At 35.3% G+C, this 23607-nt stretch overlaps 2 protein-coding genes across 4 annotated transcripts in view; one reads left to right on the forward strand and one right to left on the reverse strand.

Annotated features, from left to right (window-relative positions):
* LOC127866801 (protein phosphatase 3 catalytic subunit alpha-like) overlaps positions 1-23607 on the forward strand; it is a 273905-nt gene that overhangs the window by 176784 nt on the left and 73514 nt on the right. The window lies entirely within an intron of this gene.
* On the reverse strand, positions 123-22984 carry LOC127866805 (AP-3 complex subunit sigma-1-like). 3 transcript variants are annotated; one of them, XM_052407630.1, is made up of 7 exons: positions 22824-22984; positions 21192-21283; positions 18635-18746; positions 15460-15531; positions 14844-14951; positions 9008-9063; positions 123-1776 (listed from the first exon to the last, which is right to left on the reverse strand). In XM_052407630.1, coding segments are annotated over exons 1-7 (510 nt in total). In that variant the 5' UTR covers positions 22893-22984; the 3' UTR covers positions 123-1775. The 3 variants fall into 3 exon arrangements, with proteins under 3 accessions (XP_052263590.1, XP_052263588.1, XP_052263589.1); XM_052407628.1 differs by lacking the exon at positions 9008-9063 and adding an exon at positions 11577-11618; XM_052407629.1 differs by lacking the exon at positions 9008-9063.

Consider the following 23607-nt stretch of genomic DNA (forward strand, 5'->3'; position numbering starts at 1 on the left):
CCACACGCTAACCACCTGTGTAAACAAATACATGTTGTAGTCCAAGATATTTTAAATTGTCTGGCTTTTGTTCCGTCTTTAAATTAACATCACAGTCAAAACTTAACAGAAACACCAAAACATTATTTCACTTCTGAATTTATTAAGTTCACAAATATAGTTCCATTTAATCTCTTTCCCTTTAACTTATAACACATGCATATACCACCCTTAACACCATCAACATTCCAAAATATCATTTGCATCATCTTTTACATGAAAAGTGTTTGATTTCAATTGTTACACTTACAAGTTTCATCTGGTTTAAGTATTTGAACACCGTACTGATATAAGAAATGAGTACACCTGAGAATTGCAGATAATTGCACTGCTAAGCAAATTAACCCATTTATGCCTAGTGGACTCTCCCATCCTTCTAAATTGGATCCATTTATTTCCAAAATTAGGAATGTCGAGTATATTTATATCTATATTTAGAATATTTCTAACAGAAATTCCTTTAAGCTAACAGTGCAGACCCTGATGAGACACCCCATCATGCAGCATCTCATCTGGGTCTACGCTGTTTGCCAATGCCTTTATTTCTAGACGCTAGGCATAAATGGGTTAATACTAGTTACTCTGTATATTAAACTTTTTCACACAAGCTTTTTTAACTGATATGTGTTAAAATTACAACTGCTGACATGACTTACATTGTAAGACATTAAACTTTTTTACAAAATGTTGATATATTTGTTAAATATTTATTAATTAAAAATTGAAAATAAAATCACAATTGAACTATTAACAACAAACATTTGCTCAACAATGCAACAAACAATATGTGAATGTACCGGTAGATAAAGCAATAATATCGCTATAATGTAAACAAACAATCAGTTACATATCCCCACTTACCCATTCTCATCCAACAAACACACCCACTGAACAGTCATTTTATTGAAACATTACACATTTCAGACAAATACTTTAGAACTGACCCATTCTTCGCCACCTGTATTTTTATTGCACATTCAGAATAAATACAATGTCATCATCAACATCTGAATAATTGGTTTATTTGCAACATTCTATGTGTAATTTGTAAGAGTACCAGAACCATGCACCTCAAGTGTATGAGTGGTCCCACTTTTTAAATGACAAGAATAAACCAATACAAAATACAATATTAATCTGTATATGGCTTTTACTTTTTGTACCCAGATCTTTAAACTGAAATCTTGATTCACTATGGAAAATTGTTGTTTTCAAAAGTTGATTTCAAAATATTAAAACAAATGTGAACATTGACTACCTCAATGCTATAATAACTCGTTTAGATTTCCTTTAATCAATTCGAAACTTATTATTCTTATGATACAAAAAGTATAATTTTACATGCCGTAAAAAAACTCCTAAAATGTTTGCACTGATGCTTCTGTGGCAAAACTTAAGACCCCACAAAGTCAACAATAAAACTAAATTGTATCCTGACATTTCATGTCAAAAAAGGCTGTCAATACATCAAGAATTATTGATAACATTTTGCAATTAGATACTCTACTAAGGAGACAAATAATGATACCACATAATTAAGTTATGAAACAAGAATATTCCTGTCAATGAGAAACCTTGGCATTTAATTGACACACAGAGATGGAGAACAAAGCGCCATTAGAACTTCAGGTTGCCAATAGAGGGCAGGTCAGGAAGCTTCATGTCCTTGACCTTCTGTGGAATGTTCATCTCCTTCAGCGCCGAGACTGCACGCGCTGGCGCAGCTGCTATACCAGCCTGCAATCAGACAGGAGACACATGTTTCATGGAATCATTAGCAATGTTATAGTATTCAGTCAAATCAATGCTGTCAATTGAGCCTTGTCTGGGAAAACAGGGCTTAATGCATGGATGTAAAGTATCGCCCCAGATAAGCCTGTGCAGTTTGCAGGGACACCACTTCCTCCAACACTGGATTTCCTTTAGAAGAGACCATCTTTAAACAAACAATTCAATAAGATCAGAAAGTGTCATCCCTGATTAACCTGTGCACAGGCTAATCTGAAACGACTCTTTACACACATGCATTAACCCTTTGCATGCTGGGAAATTTGTCGTCTGCTAAAATGTTGTCTGCTAAATTTCTAAAATTAGCATTTTCTTCGAATTTTTTCAAAGAATACTATCAGAATAGCAAACAGTTTGGATCCTGATGAGACGCCACGTTCTGTGGCGTCTCATCTGGATCCAAACTGTTTGCACAGGCCTTCAAAATTCGGTTCCCGCACTGAAAGAGTTAAGCACAGTTTTCCCAGAACAAGGTTCAACTAACCCACTCCCACATTTTGTGGGTAAGCTCAGCTGATACAAGTGTTTTACCAGTACAAAACAAACAAACTAATGCCAGTAACTGAAATCTGATCTTATTAAATCATAGATAGGTCCCAGGGAATGTTAACCTTTTAACACTGAGATAAGTTCTGTGACAAGCTTGAACTCCCTTCAAAAATCATATTAAAGACCTTTCTAACTACATTCAACCTTTTCAAGCCTTAGATACTGATGAGGAGCAAACAGCATAAAACCTCAGAACACCTGAACAGCTTGTGATGTTTTATGCTGGTTGCATATAGCCATGTTCAGTTTGCTTTTGAGCTAAAAAGGGTTATATGTTTGAAACTACGAACCACTTGGAAACTACATATTTCACTGGTTAACCCTTTGCATGCTGGGAAATTTGTCGTCTGCTAAAAGGTTGTCTGCTAAATTTCTAAAATAAGCATTTTCTTCGATTTTTTTTCAAAGAATACTATCAGAATAGCAAACAGTTTGGATCCTGATGAGACGCCACGTTCTGTGCCGTCTCATCTGGATCCAAACTGTTTGCACAGGCCTTTAAAATTCGGTTCCCGCACTGAAAGGGCTAGAGTACATAAACAAAACATTTTATTTACAGTGGTTCCCAGCTTGTATATTGAGGGTCACATAATAACAAAATTGTTAAATATACTTGATTGCATATAAATGGAATTTCTATATTGTACAAGAATATATAATATATAAAGAAAAGTCTTATAAACATATAATTACTAGTATCATACACACAACACGATCAGATGCTGCAACTGTTGTCCAAACAATCAAATATAGACCTTTTTACTATGTTCGGCTTTTGCCATTAGATAGCAAAATAAACAAAAGCAGTGTTTGTGAAACACAATTCAACCTTCTGCACACTTTATTTTTTCCCCACGCATACTTCAAAATCAAAAGCAGCAATGAAACTTCTTATTCCAATAGCTAGGAATCTTAATATTACCAGCATAAAGACATACACACACACTCAATCTATTAAACAAGATGCTGCATTCAATAACGCTGAGTTTTGATTCACTGGCCCTTTTACTTTAGCAAGTTGATATGGGTATATTGCGTATGTCTATGAAAAAATACATGTAAGTATAAGTCTTAAACTTCTAAGTAGCAAAGCCGACACTTAACTTTAACCCATTTATGCCTAGCGTCCTTAAAAAGGACATTGCAAACAGCGTAGACCCAGATGAGACGCCGCATGATGCGGCGTCTCATCGGGGTCTACGCTGTTTGCTTAAAAGAATTTCTGTAAGAAATATTCTAAATATAGAAATAAATATACTAGAAATCCCTAATTTTGGAAATAAATTGATCCAATTTATAAGGATGGAAGAGTCCACTAGGCATAAATGAGTTAAAGGTTCACCAAGACTTTCTGAAGTACTACGGTAGTAAAAGTCCAAAATAAGGTCAACGTCAAGGGAAAAATAAGGTCAAGAGTCGTCAGTTTTTGATATAGTTCAATCTAAGCAAGTGTCACAGCTGAGTATTACTGATTTTATGCAAAAATGAAATATTGGTTTAACCTCATACCCATGGACAAATGAACAAACAGACACACAGACCAATAATTATGTGCGTCAAGTATCAGTAATATGCCTGGGTAATAAATGTTGGTAATTTCACTATTTCCTCAGTTAACATTATACAGTACTACCATTCACATGCTTAAAAATCATGCATGAATTTTTTTGTCCGCCATGTGTCTTTGTTATAGTTAGATCAAGAGCCTCAGTTGACCAAAAAAAAATTGCAGAAAGGGATTCTGATTAATATCTTACAGACCAAAATACGAAAACTCTCATTAAAATCTGTCTTATAAAGAAGATTTTGTGAGTGTTAATTGCACAGTTCCATGTGATGCCTGTGAAGTAAATCATGTCTAGTACACTAGCCCTTTGCATGCTGGGAAATTTGTCGTCTGCTAAAATGTCGTCTGCTGAATTTCTAAAATTAGCATTTTCTTCTATTTTTTTCAAAGAATACTATCAGAATAGCAAACAGTTTGGATCCTGATTATACGCCATGTTCTGTGGCGTCTCATCTGGATCCAAACTGTTTGCAAAGGCCTTTAAAATTCGGTTCCAGCACTGAAAGGGTACATAAACAAAACATTTTATTCATACCAAGCAAACAAGAACATAAATACCTGCATCTCTTTCAAAAGCGATTGTTTTCACAGAAATAAAAGACTTCTTGTTTCCTAAGAACTGATGACATTTCAGCATGCATTTAATTAATTTTGCAGAACAGAGACAAAAAACATACATAAACATTTCATTATATTCTATACATTTGTACAAATTACAAATCATTTTGTCTTTCCAACTGAAAAAGTCACCCTAAACGAAAGTAACAGGCTAAAGTCAAATGAAAACTAAACAACTCATATTATGGTTTGCAAATTAGGAAAGGAAAACAGCCAAACTGACCAATTCTAGATCAGGGGACTGTTTCAATAAACTCTTGTAAGGGAGATACATGTAAGGCATAAGCCAAAAGCAATTCTCCAGGGATAGAACTAACTTTTAAGGCTTGGTTGCCCCTAGTAATTGTTTGCCTTGAAAAAAGAGTTAACAGCCCAGAACCAAGAACGCATTTTGTGTATACCATGGCAAAAGTTACTTGGAACTTACCTTTATGAATTAATATATTTAAATCTCGTTAAAGTGAATTTATTTGGTTGCATACAGTATACTGGACACAATTTAAATCAATCGAACTGTTCATTACAAAGTATGCTAATATGGCCTCATGCAAAATAATAATAAAAATGCCCTGTTCTCACAACTAAACATCTCTTGTTTCAAAAAATCTATGCCAACTAATACTAGTATGCCAATTGTCACTAACTTAAACCGTTTCATGCAACATTCCCCTTGGGCAGCAAGACAGACTGATTTTTTCTAACGCAAGTTGACAACTAGACAATGAGTTGTGCAGATGTTAGACCACTCTTCAAACTGTTAACTCAGTCCAATCAGAATCTTTGGTGTCTTTCACATTTTGAGAACCAAATGCAGACACTATTACTGCAATTGTTATTATTTGTACTTTTTGAAAACACAGCTCTGTGAAACAAAACAATTCAGCCCTCTAAGTGAGCTTAATCATCTTTTATTATTTTTATTGTAAATTCATCATTTTGTAGAACCAGTAAATCCTGCATAGTGATGGCAAGGCAAGGCAAAACGTTTTTTTTGTGACCACAAACAAGATAAACCAATTTATTTATAAATAAGGGTAAACTTGCTAAAAACAAGAGGTGTGTTTGTCAGAAACACAATGCCCCCTACTGTGCCGCTTTGAAGCCATATATTTGACCTTCGACCTTGAAGGATGATTTGACCTTTAACCACTGAAAATGTGCAGCTCCATGAGATTCACATGCATGCCAAATATCAAGTATATCTTCAACGGACGGAAGGACTGACTGACAGTTAAAAACCTATGTGCTAATCTTCAAGGGGCATAAAAACTACCCAGGGATCGTCATACAAAAACCTTCTTCAATTAAATTTAAAGTCGTTTGAACAATTTATTTACATAGGGGGTCTTTTTTTAAATTGAAAATTGCTTAAAAACAGTAAAAATGATAGCGGCATATGGTAATCAAAATATTTGTTAAGATTGTCAGAAATATGCAACCATTTCTATGTCAAAATGAAGCAAGATGACTCAAATTGCAGCTTTGTCAAGCCATGTTGATTGAAATGGTTTCCAGCAATATCTCACCTCCTACAAAAATGACCAAATCCGATTGGCTTAGAGCGGTGTGGTGCCCATGGTGTATTTTCCATACACCCAGAATAATTTCCATTAACCCCGAATACTTGATGTGTAAGCTTCACTCTCATATGGTATCCCATACACCATCAATTACTAACAGTGTAACAAGTAATACTTGATGTGTAAGCTTCACTCTCATATGGTATCCCATACACCATCAATTACTAACAGTGTAACAAGTAATACTTGATGTGTAAGCTTCACTCTCATATGGTATCCCATACACCATCAATTACTAACAGTGTAACAAGTAATACTTGATGTGTAAGCTTCACTCTCATATGGTATCCCATACACCATCAATTACTAACAGTGTAACAAGTAATACTTGATGTGTAAGCTTCACTCTCATATGGTATCCCATACACCATCAATTACTAACAGTGTAACTAGTAATACTTGATGTGTAAGCTTCACTCTCATATGGTATCCCATACACCATCAATTACTAACAGTGTAACTAGTAATACTTGATGTGTAAGCTTCACTCTCATATGGTATCCCATACACCATCAATTACTAACAGTGTAACAAGTAATACTTGATGTGTAAGCTTCACTCTCATATGGTATCCCATACACCATCAATTACTAACGGTGTAACAAGTAATACTTGAAACAAGTAAAAAGGAAAAAAATCTTAAGTTTAGAGCAATTTAACATATGAAAAGGGAACAAAAACTTAAAAACCTGATTATCATATACACAATGATAATGCCTACATCAATTGGGAATATATATGATGAAATATCATTTTTCAAGCAAACAACATAAATTTGCAAATTAACAACTGATCAGTTATCTATATGGATAAAGGAATAAATGTATTCCATTTCTTACACATTCAATAAATTGTAGCCTTAGAATAGAGCAATGAACAGTTAAAATGGCTTGGCACTGATGGAAAATAGTATTAACATGTTTCACAAAACCAAAATCAGTCACAAACAAATTAAATACTGAAAATACTTTTTTTTTATGTATAAAGCAAAATACAATATTGTATGTCCAATATGTTTTTTGAAACTAAAGAGAAAGAGAGAATATTAGATTACTGTCATTTTGTACTTAAATTTATCTGAAAAGTGGAATAAAAGATTTACAAGGCGAGTCTTGTCAAACTTCATGAACTATACGAGCCTTGCTTTGGAAAAATGGGGCTTAGTGCATATGCCTAAAAGTGTCATCCCATATAGGCCTGTGCAGTCTTCACAGGCTCATAAAGGATGACACTTTCCACTTGAATGATTTTTTTTGTTTAGAGGAAGCCTCTTTTAAACAAAAATACAGTCAAGCTGGAAAGTGTCCACCCTGAGTAGCCTGTGCAAACTGCATAGGCTTATCTGAGATGGCACTGCATTTAGCACTGTTTTCCCGGAATTCGGTATACTGTGAAACCATTTATTTTCGACAGCACAAAATTTCGTCATTTTTTTAAAAATGACGATTTCGTCAGCACTTAAATTCGCCGATTTCCGATTTTAAATTAAAAAAAAATGCGTCAGTCAATATCCGATTTGTGTGTAATACATATTCGCGATCAATCGCAGTTGCGAAAAATCGTACGAATGCGGGAACACACTTGAGAATCACTGCAGGAGGTGGGGCCTGTTTGTCACATGCCAATTAACTAGTCTTTTGTTATCAAGGGACAGTAATGGACCCTATTCATGTATGCCATTCACACATTCATTGTTATGATTAGCGGACAAATGGGATCGAATAACCGTTAACGAGTGTTTGTAACAACGAAGCCAATTGCCCATTAGTCTTTTTCTATTATTATAATTGCCATACTGATAACAATCGTAATTCTAGTTCGTATGATTTTTATTAAAATGCTCTCAATACCGTTTTAAAACTGTTTGTGTTATACGAAAGAGGTTCCAGTTTGTTAAGTGTTTTTTTTTCAAATAAAATGCTTTTTTATTCTGATATCAACATTAAAATTATAAACTCTTTGTGTGTGTTTGTTCTTAAAAAGTAAACTACCGGTATATAAATCAATAATGTCAATAATTAAAAAAAAAAATAAATTCATACATTTAAAATACTAATAAGTGTGGTTAAACGCAAACAATAAAACAACAAACAGCAATTAAAATATTTGTTATTAATTTGTGATAAATACGCATGTTGATCACACATCGTCATCTTTTCATTTGGTTTATTGTCTTTCATCGGCATTCGCTGCGTGATGGCTCACACAATGCACCTTATGGGTAATAAAGTTATAAACAATTAGCGCGAATTCATTACCATTCTACATAAACGAAGTCAACGCATTCGATACAGCTGTACTGCACACGTGTTTAAGGAAGTGTAACGTGTCAGTTAAGTACCTTGTGTAATCTACATCCCTTTGTGTCAAAACCGGATTAATCTTGATTACGAAATAACTGTGAATGTGTGCATGGATTATGTTGGAATTTAATGCCTCATGTCTACGGTAAAGTTTTAAAATATTGTTCAACTCAGTGTTTGTTTTTGTTCAAACATAGAGCATGATTGTTCGTTAGGATCTTAAATTCGCTGATCGGTCGACTGACGAAATTTATGAAAATTAATGCCTGACGATTAATAATGGTTTCACAGTATACTGGATTTGTACAGATGAAAATGAGCTACATTAACAAACGGCAAAAGGAAAATAAAACAGAAACATGTATGAAAGCAAAAAAAAACCAGAAAATCTTAAAGCTGTGGTCACAAACAGGCTGCATTTGCAAAAACTTCTATGTGAATGCCAAGGAACTGTTGTAAAATTTAAAACTGAAATGCTTGAAGTTTAGACGAATTCCTTTTACATAAATATTTGTATCATTTTTTAATGCTCTAAAGAGACCACAGATTCTGCTGTTACTTACTACATCTTAGCAATTTTCTCTCTCAATTCATTAAGAATTGACAGGTCTAATGTCTCCTGAAATTCAAGCAACACCAAAACATTTGTCAGTAAATTATTTTACCAACATGATCCATGACATAACACCATTTCACAGATCAAACATTATTAAAAATAAGAAATAACCCATTCATGAAGCAATATTTGCCTTAGAAGCTTTACCCTTTCAGTGCGGGAACCGAATTTTGAAGGCCTGTGCAAACAGTTTGGATCCAGATAAGACGCCACAGAACGTGGCGTCTCATCAGGATCCAAACTGTTTGCTATTCTGATAGTATTCTTTGAATTTTTTTTTTTAAAGAAAATGCTAATTTTAGAAATTTAGCAGACGACATTTTAGCAGACGACAAATTTTCCAGCATGCAAAGGGTTAAAGCATCACTGATGCAGTGCTCCAGCTAGGATTTAAATAGGGCAGGGCCCTGTCAAAAGGGCACTTTAGCGCACACACTCATAAATGTTTTATCCCACTGGCATCTTTTCAATATAGCTTGTGGTATTTATGTTTTTTTTATATAACATGTATTTTGTATTAAAAACATTGTTTCCATAATAAATAAAGCTACTTTCAGTGTGAACATTAATAAGTGAATCTGCAAATAAAATTTGCTGACTAATAGTGTGATCACATGAAAAATGGCCTGTTTTGGGTCTAAGGGGGAAGAGTTGGACCTTGGGGCAGTGTGGGAATCACCCTTTGGTTAAGACCTGGCTGCAGCATGTCTGCTGTTATTACTGAGTGATCTGAACTGTTTTAACGTTGACCATTTTGCAAACAAGTGATTAATGCTAATCAGATTTCAACAGCAGAACTGAAAACAGTCCATGTTGATGTTCAAAAAGTTTTTGCAAGAAACATTTAAACATGTCTGAAGCAGAATTAGAATAGTGAGGTCCCAGAACCTAGCTATAATTCACAAAAACTAGAATAACATAATAATTGTTAGGTCTTAGAACCTAGCCATTTAACTTGCAAACATTAGAATAACATAGTAATTTTGCCTTTAGAAGCAAGAGCTAAATTTTAGTTTTAAGCCACCTTTCACTGCTGATTAAGAGAAACTTGTAATACCTGGTAGATAGCATATAGCATTTATTCTTTTTTAGACATGTCATAGTGTCCAAGTTACACTAGCACAAACGCAACCGTGAAAGCCTTAAAAATGAACTAGAGTGTTAACAAGGTTTTACTATAGCCATACAATGCAAACTAACTCAAGCTGCAATGTTTAAAAAAAAAACGGAACCATTTTGAACTCAGCCAAAATATCATTAAAACAAATGTTCTGACCAAGTTTCATGAAGATTGAACCATAAATGTGACAACTAAATGACGACCACAGATCCATGATAGACAAAAGGTCATCAATTTGGGTTTAGGTAAGCTAAAAATGGAAGGCAGATTCATGAATACAAAAGATATGCAAAGAAAGATTTTTTGTGATCAAAGAAATAAGCATTCATAATATATCTTCAGATGGAATTGTTGACACAATACATTAATTGTATTATTTTCATAAAAGACAAAGAGAAGTGAAAGAACATCCGTAGAGATGTCATCATATGTTTAAATGGCAGACACTGGCCCTCCCAGACAAATGCCTTCTCAACACTTTGAGCATAGGCATTCAGACATACCCACACAGTAAATGGTCCTCCAAAAATTATAAAAAATAGCCAGTGTTAATGTCATGGTAATAAGTCATTATTGTGAAAAATACTTGTACAAAGAGTAATCAGTTTGTTAAACAATACTTTTATATTTCAAATAATTAATTATGAACTTGTTGTGGGCATGTTAATGGCTTATTAATTGTAATCAATTAAGAGTTTCAGAAATCATACTATGTTATCAAAAGGTGCAGAATCATAAATGTTGGGATGGCCAGTGTCCAGAAGAACATATGGGCTGCATTGTGGCTAAACTTGTACAAATGCACATGCTCAAAGTGTCCTCCCAAATTAGCTCGTGCAGTCTGCACAGGCTAATCATGGACAATTGTTTCCACCTTAACTTAGTTTTTATTTAAAAGAGATTTTCTTCAAAGAAAAACTTTCATAAAAATAGAAACTGCACTGCACAGGCTAATCTGGGATGACACGTAACACATATGCATTCAGCCCAGTTTACCAAGAACAAGGCTCAGTATACTAGCAGCTTTGAATCAGGACTTCCATTCCAATATTCCGAAAGCAGAGAATATCAATGCACTATTTCAAAGGCAAAGATTCAAGTTATATTTATACATGTACAATTAAAATTAATAGTAATTATCATCGTATTCACTTAAATATCCAACATAGAAAAAACTAAAGGTTTATCACCTAAAATATTTTTTAATTAACTTATATTAACCAGTAAATTAAAGTTTAACACAAAACCAACAATAAAAAAAAATCTCTTTTTTAAGAAATTTTTGTTATCAGAGACACAATCCAGCACAGAAAGATCTTGATACAGCCATATAACATTATAATGAGCAAGATGTCTTCAAGAAAGAATGCAATACAGTTATAACTGATTCACTTACATAAGTCTGAATTAAAACAGGTGTTCCATCAAGCTTTGCTTTCTATGATAAAAAAAATTATCATTGACAAAAAACAAGTTTCTTCACTCAGTTATTTTGATTCTTAATGGTATTTAGGGTAATATTTATTATTTCTAAAAATAACCAGGATTTAATAATATTAAATTAAAGATAATTGGAGTAAAATGCAGCATTGCAAAACAAGAGGGCTTTAGAGGCCCAACTTCGCTCACATGAGATACAAAGGAACTGACCTGTTCTGTGCAGCCCAAGATATCATTAGAACAAATGCTCATAAAGAGTGAACTTTAAATGTAACTTTTAGAGTGCTAACAGGGTTTAACTATAGCCATATAAGGATAACTTCCCGGCCCCCTGGCGGCAATGTTTTTCAACAGACCGGAACTATTTTCAAACTCGTCCAAGATATCATTAAAACAAATGTTCTTACCAATTTTCATGATTATTGGACAATATATTGTCCTTAAAGAGTGTTTTACTATAGCCATATAAGGAAAAATGCCCAGCCCCCCCTGACGGCCATGTTTTTTAAGCAACCTGAACCATTTTCGAACTCATCCAACATATTATTGGGACAAATCTTTTGACCAAGATTCATCAAGATCTAACAACAAATGTGGCCTCTAGAGTGTTAACAAGGCAAATGTTGACGCCGCACAACGCTCATCGCACTATGGACAAAAGGCCATCAAAAAGCCCACCATGAGCACATTGTGCTCAGGTGAGCTTAAAATTTATGAAATAACAAGAACATCGCATAACCGGTGCCAACGATCGGCTGCGGGTGCAGTTTTGAATAAATGAAAGCTTGTCAGATTTTTTATTTTTTTTAGAGGTCACAGTGACCTTGACCTTTGACCTAGTGACCCCAAAATGGGTGTGGCGTATAGAACTCATCAAGGTGCATCTACATATGAAGTTTCAAAGTTGTAGTTGGAAGCACTTTTATTTTAGAGCAAAATGTCATGGTTTTAGCACAACGCGAACGGCAGATGCCGGACGACGAGCTGGTTATGACAATACCTCGGGTTTTCTCCGAAAACGCCGAGCTTAAAATCAACAAGAGGGCTTGAAAGTCTCAAAGTCACTCACCTGAGATAAAAGGAACAGACCTGTTCTGTGCAGCCCAACATATCATTAGAACAATTGTACTGGCCAAGTTTCATGAAGAGAGAACTATAAATGGCCCACTTGTGGTCATGTTTTTCAACAGACCAGAACCATTTTTGAACTCATCCAAGATATCATTAAAACAAATGTTCTGACCAAGTTTCATGAAGAAAGGACAATAAATGTGACTTTTCGAGTGTTAACAAGTTTTTACTATAGCCACATAAGGAAAATGCCCAGCCCCCTGGTGGCCATTATTTTCAACAAACAGGAACCATTTCGACCTTGTCCAAGATATTGATAGGACAAATCTTCTGACCAAGTTTCATGAAGATCGGACAATAAATGCGGCCTCTAGAGTGTTAACAAGGTTTTACAATAGTTATATTAGGAAAAATGCCCCGCCCCCTTGCGGGCATGTTTTTCAAGCAACTGGAACCTTTTTCTAACTCGTCCAAGATATAATTGGGACAAAACTTCTGACCAAGTTCCATGAAGATCAGACAATAAATGTGACCTCAAGAATGCTAACAAGGTTTAACTATAGCCATAAAAGAAAAAAATGCCCTGTCCCCTGCTGGCCATGTTTTTCAACGGACTGGAATCATTTTCAAACTCATCCAAGATATAATTTGCATAAATCTTCTGACCAAATTTCATGAAGATTGTACAATAAATAGATGGTTCATAAAGCAAATGTTGGTGCCACACGACGACAACGCAGGACAGACGAAGGACAAAAGGCCATCACAAAAGGCGCACATTGTGCTAAGGTGAGGTTAAAAACAAATAGATGCAACATTGCAACATATAAAAACATCACAAAAGAACTTAAATAAATTATTTACAATGAATTTACAACAATTTGCAAAATTTGATTTAGCATAATTATATCTTGTGTTTAATTTATGGTTGCAAGAGATTACAAAAATCATCAACCGGTTAACCTGTTGCCGTAACCGGTTATTAATCGTTTAACCAAATTGCCTTAAGTAGTTAAACTGTACGTAAAAAATGTCATACCGCTCAAACCGCTCTATAGAAAGGAAAATAATTTCAAATTTGAAATCACTTGCGTTGATAACATTCCAGTTTCGTAATAAATATGTATATTACAATTTATTCTAATAATTTTGTAAATGTACGCAATATTTTGTATTTATTTTTCCTACGTAAATGCATAGGAGTACAAAATTAAAGAACTACACAATGTTAATTTTAACATGTCATTAAATTATTTTTGGTTGGGGCGCTTATATTATGTTTGCATCATGTTGCTCACAAAATGGTGTGTTGATGTGTTTTCCCTTTCAGTTCGACGTAAAGAGGGTCAAGAGTGTTCAACGAATCTGCATCTTGTCTTATTCGATAATTGCATTTTTTGTTGTTTGCATTTTAGCGTCTGCAGCTGAATGATTATCTTTTGATGTTCATTATACATTAAATAATCTTTTCGCGAGAAATCAGTGTTGGATATTGGTTAACAAAACATCAAAATAAGCCGTCCAATGTCTCAACTGATTTTTATTGCGAGTTTGATAAATGTGTCAATTGGCAGAATGTCACGCACAAAAAGTAAAAGAGTACAAACTATTCCATGAAAAAAACATAATCATTTTTTTTCTCCAGATTAACCTGTTCCAGAAAATGCAAGCGGTTAACTGGTCGTTTCGGTAGGTTTACTGGTTAACCTCTTGCATTCCTAGTTTAATTACACAGTTGTTGTGGGGATGTAGTGCTTTAGATATCGGCCTTTGCTTTTTAAATAAAAAATGATTTGTCTTTGATTGTTTAAAAAGCTGGATAAAACACTGAAAAAATGAAGTTGTTTACCTGCTTTTGTATGTTTTCTTTAAATAGTTTCCAAAAATTGGCAGCAAGCCAGACTGAAATTATCAAACCTAATAATTTCACATTTCCAATGATCAGGTCACCACCTAGAATGATTTTGAGTATTACTGCAATTAACTTAATATGCCAACAACCGTCATATGTAAGGGTAGTCAAGATAAATAATTTGAGGCCTATCTTGAAAAACAAAAAGTGCGAAGTGCTAAAAAATTTAAACATGACAACAGTATATAACATGACAGCTGTCTTTATGATGCCAGTGTAGAGTACAGACGGGCCACAAACCTCGGATTTCTCCAGTTTGTTCTGCTCCTCAATGCGTGTGATGATCTCTGTCATGTTTGTCTCCAGCACCATACCCCCCATCACCAGCTCAGCCAGGATGTAGTGGACCTTTAGAACGGCAGTCATCATGAAAAACATGTGCCTCATAACTATTACATAAGTACTTTTATATTAAAAAGATCAAATTTGGCAGAATGTGTGTAGTGCACCATTTCAAATTGCAGGCATACTGTTTAAATTGTGACAAACACATTTGAATTTGAGCCTTACCATGGGAAAACAGGGCTTAATTCATGTGCGTAAAGTGTTGTCCCTAATGACCCTGTGCAGTTTGCACAGGCTAATCAAGGACAACACTTCCACACTTTCCGCCTAAACTGGATTTTTCGTTAAGAAGAGAGTTATTTTAACGAAAACTATTATTAAAGCAGAGAGTCATGATCCCTGACTAGCCTGTGCAGACATGTGTTAAACCCAATTTTAACAGAGTGGGACTCATATTCTTAAAGAATCATGCAGATAACTGAATGAAGCAAGCCATTTGAGATTAGCCTCACCAATGGCTAAGAACAATCTAACACTCTACCTGCCCAGGTACACACAGTGACCAATCTACCTTGTCAACATGGAAGATGAGATCCAGCTCACAGACATTCTCAAAGCACTTGTCCAGCGTCTCCACAAACACCTGAAAGCAGTTTGGAAATATAACATTCTAACGATGCAAGAACTTTTCCAGTTTTTATTGACAAGTGTCTCCACCAAGAGTCATTCATTGGTAGAGAAATGACTGACAATCTGGGATTCACTGATTCAAAAGCAAGCATGACAAAATAACTTGTATTGGTATTGGTCCTGAATATCAGTCCTGCATTTGGCTGAAAGAAAATTGCTCCAGTGCTTTCCACAGGCCATTAAACGGTCCCTCGCCCGGGCGCTTGAAATTCGAAATCAGAGTCCGCGAGGCGCTTGAAATTTTCTGATCAGTGTGTAATTTTCATTAACTGCAACCAGGCATTCTTAAGATCAAAGCGATATCAACTTCGCCATAAATTGTGAGAGCCGATTTATGATCCTCTATCAATTACTTCATGTATCGCTTTACCATCCTAAAGCCTGCCTAAAGGCGGATCGTCGGTGTAATGGAAAATCGATATTGGCCAATGAGAGCTCACGCTTTGAATGAGCGACAACACCTGTAGGCAGTCATACCTGCAGTGAGATCATGGATGATGCAGACGCCAAGTGACTTAATTTTGTGTGCTTGTAATGGCAGTTTGTTGGCTTTGTTATCTAACACACTCATCAGTCCCTTTGGTGTACACCTCAACATTAAATCTCGGCCACCTACTTAGGCTCTACTTAGAAGACTGATAATGGCCACCGGGTGTAATCCTTGTGGATATTGTGAATTTCATGCATACTATGGTCAAAACATTTATTCGACTCGTAATGCACTTTAACAAGTTATCATTGAATTAATTACGCATGACTGTAAATGTTTCATTCGATTCTCAAATGAGCATTTTAAAATTTGTAATCCGAAACACGCTTCCAAATTTTAATGCTAACACGACATTAACAAATTCAAGCGTCAAATAAACAGTGCTTTATCCTTTGTTTCAATAAAAAGCGGGCAAAATTATGCAGACATGTAGAACATCGCATGGAGTATTTTGTGTTGTATAAAAACGGGAACATCACATCAGGCGATTTACGCGTGTTCATTGGGAAAAAAACCTCCCTGATTGGACGTTATTTCATCACATCTTTAAATAGTAACATATGCCACAATTTATTTGATACTCAACAAAAATAGCGAATGCTTGTGTTTCTTGAAATTCTTGAGCACTTTTATCGTAAATATTTACCAGAATTTGCTTTTAAAACTGGAATATACGGGATTATTGGGTAATGAGTAGCGACCGGAAAAGTAGTTAGTATGCAGTAATAGATAGAAAGTATGGTTGATACCGATACATTCAGGACGCGATTAAGACTTGATTATGCGTTTCTATGCGGGAAAGGGTTAAAACAATTTTTAACAAGAAACCATCGGAGACGGGTGATGCTCCCCAAAGGTTTTTTTGTCACAATATTGCACTATATATTCAGATAAAAGGAAACGTCTTGAGGGCACAGTAGTTTGGGGGGACAAGAATTTTTTAATAGAAAATTTCAAAGGGCCATAACTCTATGAAAACTCATCCGACCAGAACCGGCTGATAATATGCACATCTCCTCTTGGTAGTGAAGCTTCCCATAAAGTTTCATTGAATTCCGGTCATTAATTGCTGAGAAATAGCCCGGACAAAAATTGTGCATGGACGGACGGACACACGGACGGACAGACGAAGCGGCCACTATATGCTCTAGATTTTGGGGGGAGCATAAAAAAGGCCGTATAACGGACCCGATCCCAAAACTAAATTGTAACAAGAAACCGTTGGAGACGGGTGATGCTCCCCAAAGGTTTTTTTTGTCACAATATTGCACTATATATTCACATAAAAGGAAACGTCTTGAGGGGCATAACTTTGGACAAAATAATACGATGGATGGTTTAGCAACTTAAAAATTTCAAAGGGCCATAACTCTCTAAATATATCATCTAACCAGAACCCACAAATAACATGCGCATCTCCTCAAGGTAGTTAAGCTTCCCATAAAGCTTCATTGAATTCCAGTCAGTAGTTGGGGAGAAATAGCCCGGACAAGAATTGCGCTATATGTACAGTTTATAGAAAATTTCAAACGGCCACAACTCTGTGAAAAATCATCCGACCATAACTGGCTGATAATATGCACATCTCCTGTTGGTAGTGAAGATTCCCATAAAGTTTCATTGAATTCCCGTAATAAGTTACTAGGAAATAGCTCGGACAAAAATTGCACTATATGTACAATGGAAAATTTCAAAGGGCCATAACTCTGTGAAAGATCATCCAACGAGAACCGGCTGATAATATGCACATCTCCTCTTGGTAGTGAAGCTTCCCATAAAGTTTCATTGAATTCCAGTCATTAGTAGCTGTGAAATAGCCCGGACAAGAATTGCACTATATGTACAGTTATTGGAAAATTTCAAAGGGCCATAACTCTGTGAAAAATCATCCGACCAGAACTGGCTGATAATATGCACATCTCCTTTTGGTAGTGAAGCTTCCCATAAAGTTTCATTGAATTCAAGTCATTAGTTGCTGAGAAATAGCCCAGACAAGAATTGCACTATATGTACAGTTAATGGAAAATTTCAAAGGGCCATAACTCTGTGAAAAAACATCCGACAAGAACCGGATGATAATATGCACATCTCCTCTTGGTAGTGAAGCTTCCCATAAAGTTTCATTGAATTCCAGTAATTAGTTGCTGAGAAATAGCCCGGACAAAAATTGTGCACGGACGGAAGGACGGACAGACGAAGCGGCGACTATATGCTCCCCCCAAATTTTTTTTTGGGGGAGCATAAAAATGTAGTTATCAATGACTTAATTGCTGTTTTTTCTTTACGATTCATAATGCACTAAATAACGTCATTTCACTCTACAAATTAATTTTTTTTACGTATGTAGGATGCAGCCCTTCCATAACCCCCCCCCCCCCCTCAACGGCCCTGGGGCGTCTGAAAAAAATCCTGTGGAAAGCACTGTGCTCATATAAATTTAAGTCCTATTTGACTCAAGCAATTAATCAGCCTTGCATCACTTTCATCCATTTTTTCTCATAAGCCAACTTTTAAAGATTTTCATGGATAACGATAGCCCTTTTTGGCAATGAAGAAATCAGCAAACCTGTATCAAGTCCAGAATGCCTAGTTCACTTTCCGAGGAGTCGACACAGAACACAAAGTACAAGGTTGCGTAATGCCTGTATATGATCTTGAAGTCTGAGCCTCCTATCAACCTGGGTGGTATGAATACAAAAATGTTATGAAATACAACACAACTCAGAATCAAAAATCAGTACATGTAGTTACATAACTTAATGTTCTTTCAAGATATTTGATACTTTTATTGAATGATTGTTAAATTATATGGAAAGATCTAAGATCACAAAAGGAAGCAGGACGCAGAGCTTATATATGACCTGAATCTCCAGGGGTTTACGCTCAGAATTTCTTAAGCTTAATTTTGGAGCACTATTATTGACACCCATTTGACATTTTGTTATAGGAAAATTTGTGTCAAAAAGTCAAATGAACTTCATGAACTTTCATACATACACAAGTTTTTTTTCTTTTTAAGCAGGGCCTTATATACATGTAGACCAAGTGTTCTCCATATAAATTTAAGTAGCCAGTTATATTTTCAAAGTAGCCTGTGACTAAGAGCTGAAACGGGTTTTTGCACTGTTTTTAATTGATTTTTTGGGAAAAAGTAGCCGGCACAGAGATTGTTAGTAGCTGGTAAAATCGCCGGCTGCTGGTGCTTCCAGAGAACACTGAAAGACCCCTTCCCCAAATAGAAAGGCCCCTTCCCCTGTCTTTAAAATGATGCATTTTTAACAAAATTTCAAGCATACTTGGTCAGTTTTATCTAAATTTTTTCTCAAAAATGGAAGGCCAGGCCCTTTCCCCAAATCAAGTAAAAAACAACCTTTTACACATGGTGTAAACTTTAGCCGATAGTAAATAGGGTGCAGGATCAACCGGGTTTCCAGGGGTTTACACACAGGCTGGACAGAATGTTAACACACTGTAAATAACTTTATATCTGCAAATATCTCAAGTTACTGAAATACATTTGCAAAAATCTTTAATGCATAAAAGACAATTTTTCTTGTATTTTGTGCCGATATTATAAGATTGAAGAATAAAGTATTTAATACGTCTAAAATCGGTGCCAAAAGTTTACATTGCGTGCTGAATAACCCTGTTCATAAATGCTGTACACATAGAATTTTTGGCCAAGACCACAGCCTTATTAAATAAAATAATTATGATTTATTTCACATTGTAAAAAGCAGCATAAGCAAATTGTCTTTTATGTACTTGTTGAAATTCTTTAGAAAAATTGTTTTAAAAAGTTTTGCGAAAAAAGCACCACTTACCGGAGTGTTTACATCGATTACAATTGTGAACCCCACAACGTCACTAGATCCTGCACCCTGGTAAAGCAGCAAGAAGTATGCACTCCAATTTTTCTAATATAAAATGGGGCATAGGGGGTAACTACAGTTCTATTTATGTCTAAAGAGTTGTTATTTAAACACAGAAATAATATTGTCTTATAATGTAATAAAATACAAATTTTCATACATAAAATTGGTTGGGTGTCAAATTATAGTGGTTCTTACACAGTTCACTTCACTAATTGAGTCTAGAGATTGGAAGTGTATACATTTGTAATCAGGTGAAAAAACAACATGGCCAACATCATTATTGAAAGAAATTTCAGCTTAGTTTGTTGCTTGTTTGTAGTTAAATACTTATTGCAAGATGAAACAAGTAACCATTCAGGATAGAAAAAATAAAAATTATATTTAAGATAAAACTTATGATAAAAAATAATATTTATTAAATAAATAAAAAAAATAGTCAAAATGTAAAAGATGAAAAACTAAACATGAATTGACAAAATTTAAGATATTTTTAAGGAGCATAAGCCATTGTAACAAGCGGCATTGATTAGCAAACATTCATAGGTGACACTATGTACATGTAGAGGAATAAAGGAACATCGAATGCATTAGGTAGATTGTCAGTGTCTCTATTTTCCAGACACTGTATTTTTGGAATATTTTTGAGTATGTAAACTTTTGGACACTAAAAAAAGAAAAATAAGTGTCCAACAACTAAGAGTAATTATGGTGGGTAGTGTGTTGGTCTAGATTCATTGTGTGGGTAATGTGCACCCCTAATATGGACCTCTGCAGAGGTTTTATTTAGACACAGAAGGCAGGTCAATCACCTTGCTATTCTGATAAAATTTTGTTCAACACTTGGCTACTATTTGAAGCTTTAACTAGTACAAGAGCACTGCATAACGGGAGCCAATACTCAGCTGTGGGTGACCTTGACCTTTAACCTTTTGACCCAAAAATAGATGGGGTATGTAGAACTCATCACGGTGCATCTACATATGAAGTTTCAAAGTTTTAATTGGAAGCAATATGATTTTAGAGCCAATGTTAAGGTTTTAGCACGGCGGACGCCGAAAGACGAGCTGGCTATGACAATACCTTTGGGTTTTCTCTGAAAACAGCCAAGCTAAAAATGAAACTAAATTCACCTCCTCTTTATCAAATCATCTTCTCACTTAAAAACTCCACAAAACCCCTTCTTCTAATTATATTATTTTAAAATGTGTAATCATGCTTATGTACACAGATAGGATGAATAATACATACGTCCCTCCTTCAAGAAAGTTGCACACATTATCATCTCTCTTGGACACCAGATGGAAAGTTTCTCTCACGATCTGTTGCTGCATGTCCTCAGGCTGACACAAAGAAACTGCTTTAAATATTTTCTCAAGAGTGTCTTACATTATTATGTTTTAAAGACTTATTTGATTTAATTATTAAAACAGTTGATTAATTCAATTGAGTTTCAACTAGTATTTTTTCAGTTAAACACACCTGCACACTAATTCAAATAAATTTCAGTGATCAGAGCTCTAGAAAACATGTTTGAAATGTTATATACACATTTTTAATCTATTTGAAAAAGATTACGATTTAAAATACTAGAGTAAACTGACAAATTAAAACATGACACAGCGATTTTCCTTGTCCAATTGGGAAAAGTACCCGTACCGGTCCGATTGGGAAAAATTGAGTCGTGAAAACCTCAAAATTGGGAAAAATCGAGTCGTGAAATCCTGAAATTGGGAAAATCGAGTCGTGAAGTTTGGGTCTTATTGAATACATCATACAGTTCATACTTAATTGAACATACCCATTTAAATAATCATTTGCAGGCATGCCTTAATGACCATTAAGTTATAAAGTTTATATAAATAACAAAATATTATAAAGAACACACCAAATCAATTACTAGTTGTTTTAATCTCTTTTAAAGCAATGTCTCTCTCTTTCATTTTTGTGAAATTTCAACAATCTTTGATGTTTAATCATCACTCAGTTGCTTGCATCCCTCCCTGCACAGCATCATTATTGCTGTCAATGTGTCCTGTGATTGATGGTTCCGATTGGTTTTTTGGCATAATATTTGCTATTATGACTCATTTCAAACTACGATAAGGTTACAAACCGACGTAAAACAGTACGCTGGCTGCCTGGCAAAAGAACCGGAAACAGTAACAACTCTATTGATTGAATGCGCTAAATAATAAAACCCGAAATTAATCGAGCGCGTGGTTACACACAACTATACGATTTTCTTTGTTCGCTCGCCGAAAGTTGGTTTTTTTACGAAACTTTCTATCGTTTTGAGAAAAAATTCGGACGCTGATTGGGATTTTTCCAGATGCCGATTGGGAATTTGGGAATTTTCGCTCGATTGGGAAAGTACCGTTTTGGGAATTTGGGAATTTTCGTTCGATTGGGAAAGTACCGTTTACCGGTACTTTATAAAGAAGGAGGAAAATCGCTGTGACAGTGAAGAAGCGAATTGTGATAATGAGCTTTACTTAACAAAAGCAAAGACAACAAATTTAAGAATGACTGATCGTCCATGCTCACTGTGAAACAAATAGCAAAATTCCAGCTGAATGTTGTCATTGGTGCGCTTTGTGTTAGCATTAGAGGCTAGAACCCACATTAAAATGGTATATACTATAATAATCTTTAAATGACAATACTGTTTGATTTTAGGTGCAGCTTAATGTTTAGTCTTTAGAGAATTTGGACAGCTATTATTGAAGTAGCATATTTCTTTCAGAAACAGTACCATACATTTTATAAGAAAAGCATTCGAAAGCATGATCATTTCTCTGCACAAATCACACAAACTCGTAAGTGGAATCCGATTTTAATTCATTCGGTATATGGTCGATTCTTAAAGAGTTGCATACATACGTAATATTGATAGAATCTTGAAAGTCTTGGCTTTCCATGATTGTTGAAAACTAAAATTGCTTTAATCATTGTTTATGAAAATGACTCGGTGTTTTATAAGAATAATACCATCGGCTAAGTATTTGTTATCTTTTTACACGGAAATGAGTGTGTTCAAATAAATATATTACTTGTGTGAATTGCACATGGGGACTTAAGGTAACACAAATATGCAGCATCCAATTCGTGGTCTAATTTCAATTCATGTATGTACGGTAGCAATACAATTTAATTTATATTGTGCGTTGTTTATGTAATCATTCAACATGCATTACAATGGCTCTCCAAGGGTGGGGGAGGGGTCCATAGATGCGGCTTATGCTCATCCGGGAATTGATTCGACCGGTGGGACTTTGACGCCCTGAATCCAACACCTTCCCTGGTCAGAACAGACGTTGGCCAAAACGACAGTGATTTGGGGTCCTCATTATGTTTTATCTTTCTACTCACCCCCCCCCCCCACCCCCGGGATACGACCCGAAAATGCAAATTCGACCACTTAGTGTTCTCCTAGCGATCGGATGATCACGGGTTCGATCCACACTGTGGGAGCGTTAAAATTCTTAATATCTCCCACAATGACACCAAGTACTGGTTCTTACCAAGGACTTCTTGTATAGTTTAAGTGTGTCGATGTTCCTGAGGAGCTCTGCACTACATTTGAATAATAATAAGAATAAAGATTCCGACATATTATTCCGTGTAATAAACATTTGGATTGTTTGTGTGTGTGCGTGCGTGTGTG

The sequence above is a fragment of the Dreissena polymorpha genome, chromosome 2 (genome assembly GCF_020536995.1).
Source record: "Dreissena polymorpha isolate Duluth1 chromosome 2, UMN_Dpol_1.0, whole genome shotgun sequence".
Lineage (NCBI taxonomy): Eukaryota > Metazoa > Mollusca > Bivalvia > Myida > Dreissenidae > Dreissena > Dreissena polymorpha.